The sequence below is a fragment of the Myotis davidii genome, unplaced genomic scaffold, assembly GCF_000327345.1.
Source record: "Myotis davidii unplaced genomic scaffold, ASM32734v1 scaffold67, whole genome shotgun sequence".
NCBI classification, from domain to species: domain Eukaryota; kingdom Metazoa; phylum Chordata; class Mammalia; order Chiroptera; family Vespertilionidae; genus Myotis; species Myotis davidii.
In genome coordinates this window covers 462,896-466,964 of record NW_006298521.1, presented here as the reverse complement: position 1 = coordinate 466,964, position 4,069 = coordinate 462,896, and the positions used below count along the sequence as shown (strand labels likewise).

General features: G+C 62.7%; 1 protein-coding gene across 1 annotated transcript in view; it reads right to left on the bottom strand.

Moving 5' to 3' along the window:
* CELSR1 (cadherin EGF LAG seven-pass G-type receptor 1) overlaps positions 1–4,069 on the bottom strand; it is a gene marked incomplete at its 3' end in the record, with an annotated part of 131,659 nt that overhangs the window by 18,777 nt on the left and 108,813 nt on the right. Inside the window, 1 exon segment of the mRNA XM_015570733.1 lies at positions 1,131–1,320. Within this exon segment, the coding sequence (XP_015426219.1) occupies positions 1,131–1,320 (190 nt within the window).

The window sequence follows — 4,069 nt, the reverse complement described above, 5'->3', positions numbered from 1 at the left end:
GGGCAAGCCCCCAGGCGGAGGCCCCCGGCCTTTAAGCAGCGGGCAGCCCCGCCGGCGGCTCCAGGGCTGAGCATCAACCTACGAACCAGGAGGTCCCGGTCCGATTCCCGGTCAGGACACAGGCCCGGGTTGTGGGCTCGGTCCCCAGTGGGGGGCGTGCAGGAGGCGGCCGATCCATGATTCTCTCATCATAGATGTTTCTCTCTCTCTCTCCCTTCCTCTCTGAAATCAATAAAATACATTAAAAAAAATAAAAATAAAACAGTGGGCAGGGCTCAGCCTTCTCTCGGAAAACCCGGCCACTATCTGTGTGTGACACGCGAGGCGTGGGAACCGGGTCAGAGGCCCCGTGTCCGTGTCCCAGCGCAGCCCAGAGGGTCAGCGGGGGGACACAGGCAACCTCCCCCTCCATGACTGGCCACGATGCGGGAAAGAGCTGGTGACCTGGGGAGACGGCAGCGAATGGAAAACACGCCCACGATGGGAGCATCTTAGGGGGCACCAGCAGACCCTGAGCCGGAAGGGTGCCCGTGGGACCCGTAGCTGCTCATCGCAGAGCCGCGGTGAGATGAGCCTGGACTCCCAGGGCACCGAACAGTCGCCCAGGCATCCTGTAAACACGCCTCTCCTCTCCCACAAACCGTGGTGATCGTGTGGCTCAGCCAGCGCTCCCAGTGCGCCCTGCCGGCTGCCACGCGCCCGCCTGGGTCAGGTGCGCCTCGCTGCTGTCCCACGGCCCCCCTGGTCCCTGGGCTCCCTGCTCGCCCACCTGCACGCACCGTCCACTCCGAGGTTTTTAATCTCTGCGCCCGAAGGCACAGTGCTGAGCACACAACCGTTACTCAACAGGCCCGCTGAGATCCCCTGATGACGGCAGCCATGGCGCCAGGATGGACACACGGATGAAGCCCAGGTCCTGACCCTGGGAGCTGGACATCCGGGCAGGGGACGAGGCGCAGGTGCCAGGGACCTCAGCATAAGGCAGAAGAGAGACCCAGACTCTGGGGCTTCAGAATGGGCGCCCCCAAATCTACCAGGGCCCTGGGGGGGGGGGTCCCGGTACGCGGGAGGGTCAGTGGGCTCCCCGCAGACCCGATGAAGGGGTCTGATCCAGAGGTGCCAGTGCCAGCCCACCTGGTCCATGCCGTAGTCCAAGGTCATGACCGCCAGGTACTTGATGTCCGTGCCTTCCTTGGCGCTCTTCAGCTCGATCAGCAGGTGGTGCCACTCGCCGTCAGCCACGCGCGACCGGGACAGCCGCAGGGACGCTGCGTCCGAGGGGCCGTGGGACACCGTGAACTGGACGTGGCTGTTGAGGATCTGTGGGACGGGGAGCCACGGGAAGACTTACGGGCGCTGCGTCGGAGATGGACCAAAACGTGGGCCACGCCTCACTTCCCGTGGCCTGTGGCGCCCTTCAGAACGCTATGCCCTTTCTGTGGTAGGAAGTTCAGCTGCTGCCCTGGCCGGTTGCCCAGTGGTTAGAGCGTCGGTCCACAGGCCGGGGATCCTGGGTTCGATTCCCAGTCAAGGGCACGCACCTCGGGTGCAGGCTCAATCCCCGGCCGTCGTCAGGGGCAACCAATCAACGTGTCTCTCTCGCATTGATGCTTCTCTCCCTCTCCTCCCACCTTTCTTAAAAAAACAATCAATGGGAAAACATCCTCAGGTGAAGATAAAAGAAGCGTCCGACGCGGGCAGCGTCCAGCACAACAGCACCCACTGGACTCGGCACTGGGAGCAAACAGCGGTTCGGGGCCCGCGGGCTCTGCGTTTGGGTGTAAAGGTGACCCTTTCTGAGACAAGACTCAGGTCACGTGTTCAAGGACACGCACAGGCACCAGAAATCAGCCCCGTGACGGGCCTGAGCCATTCCCACTTAAAGGAAACGGAGCCACGAAGCCAGGGGGATGCCCAGGTCACGGCGCCCGGGTGAAGGTCGGGGTGACTGGCACAACCTCCTGACAACACCCAGGAAAGTGAGGCCAACACAGAGCCCCCGGCTGCAGCTCCAGCAGACCCGCGCCCGGCGACTGACAACCGCCGTGCGGGCCTCCCCCGCGGCCACTGAGCACAGCTGCCTCGGCGCTGGGGCCGGGGGACAAAAGCTCTCAGAGCAGACGGGCGACCGCGCCTCCTCCGTCCCAGGGACCGATTCTCGCCACGACGTCAGCCCGAGGCCCAGCTCTCAACCAGGAATAACCCCGTCCCCCAGGAGGCGAGACCGTGCGCTTGAAAACCAGGAAAGCAGGAAACTGGAGCCAGAACCTCGGGGAACCCAGAGAGCAGAACCGCCAGCCGCAGACGCGAGAACAGGTAAGGGAACCACGGGACCCCCGAGGAACGGGCTCCGGGGGCCGCGCCCTCTTCGCTTCGGAGGTAAACGTTGCGTTTGGTGACATTAGACCCACGCACCCTGTTTAACACACGTGAGAAAGGTCAGGAAATGACACTGTCGCTGACCTCACTGTAACTTCGAGCGGCAGAGAGAGAGCCCGGCCGGCGGGGCTCCGTGGTTGGGCATCGACCCCTGAACCAGGAGGTCACCGTCCGATTCCCCGTCAGGGCACAGGCCCGGGTTGCGGGCTCGACCCCCAGTGGGGGCGTGCAGGAGGCAGCTGATGGATGTTTCTCCCTCTCCCTTCCTCTCTGAGATCAACACATCCTTAAAAAAAAAAAGGATAGAGTTAAAAAACAAAACCAAAATGACTCCTCAGTGACGGCTGTCGGGGACGTTAGCTTTCTTTTCGATAGAAACGGTCTCCGCCGGCGTGTGAGCCCTGCAGCGTCCGGTGCAGGGATCTTAGAATCGCCAACCATCGCTGCCCCGGCCCCGTGTGGAGCAGAGACACGCCCGCTGCCGTCGTGACCTTGTGTCAAGAGGATCCCATAAACTCGCAAAACAGAAGCAAAGCCAGTCTCAAGCCACCGCCGCGCTCCTCACACGCACAGCGAAACGTACGGGCGCCGGGGCGCTGAGGGGAAAGGGGCAGAGGAGACGCATCGTGCAGGCGCTGAGCGGAACCCCGACGGCACCGGGAGACCAAGCCGAGGGCGGGGCAGAATACGTTCCGAGAGATGAGGGGGGCGTTCAAAATGCCCCCCGTCCCTTTTCCAGGGAAACCACTCTGAGCTTGCACAACCTGATGACACAGCCCCCACATCTACAGAGCAAAACGGCCAGAGCTCATAATCAAGGCTGCAGGTTTAACAAACATATATTTTAAAAATTGATTTCAGAGAGGAAGGGAGAGGAAGAGGAGAGAGAGAGAAACATCCATGAGGAGAGAGAATCACCGACCGGCCGTCTCCTGCACGCCCCCCACTGGGGATGGAGCCCGCAACCCGGGCCTGTGCCCCGCCGGGGAATCGAACCGTGACCTCAGGTTCATAGGCTGACGCTCAACCACTGAGTCAGCGGCCAGGCTCCCGTCACTGTTTTTGCCAACAAAACCCGAAGCCCGCGGAGCAACAATAGAAATGACACGTCCGCACACAAAGGAGACACCGGTGGGCGGGTCGGCCTGCGGCGACTGCTCACACCTCACACCTGTCGCGGACTCGGAGGCGTTGCCAACAGCCCGGTTATCCCGCTGACAATGCGGGGGGTTCTGGCGCCTGGAAGCCATTACCCAATTGCTGGGGCTGCCCAATGACTGACGGTGCCGCTTTCCGGCCTGTGGGAGGCCCAGAACCCGATGCTGCTGCCCTCGGGCTCACGTTCCCACTTCATATTACTTCCTATGATATCAAACTCAAAATAGGACACAGCGTGAGCCAGGGGTTCCTGGAGAGCCCGGGACCGGCCTCTGGGGACCACCCTGGGGCCGTCTGGGTGGCCACTGGGGCCAGGAGGGCCCTCCCCACGGCCACTGCTCTGCCACCCAGCCTCCCACGGAGAGGGGAGGGCCCCAGGCCCCGGCAGAAACCTTGCTCCCCGGTGAGCCGCCCGGAACATAATTACTCCAGCAGCCGGAGTCTGTTCCTGCCAGACGCATACTTTTTTCCTAGAGACCCCGCTGCCCGCGCGGTGCGGCTCCATCACCACCTGCCCCGAGCACAGCGTGTC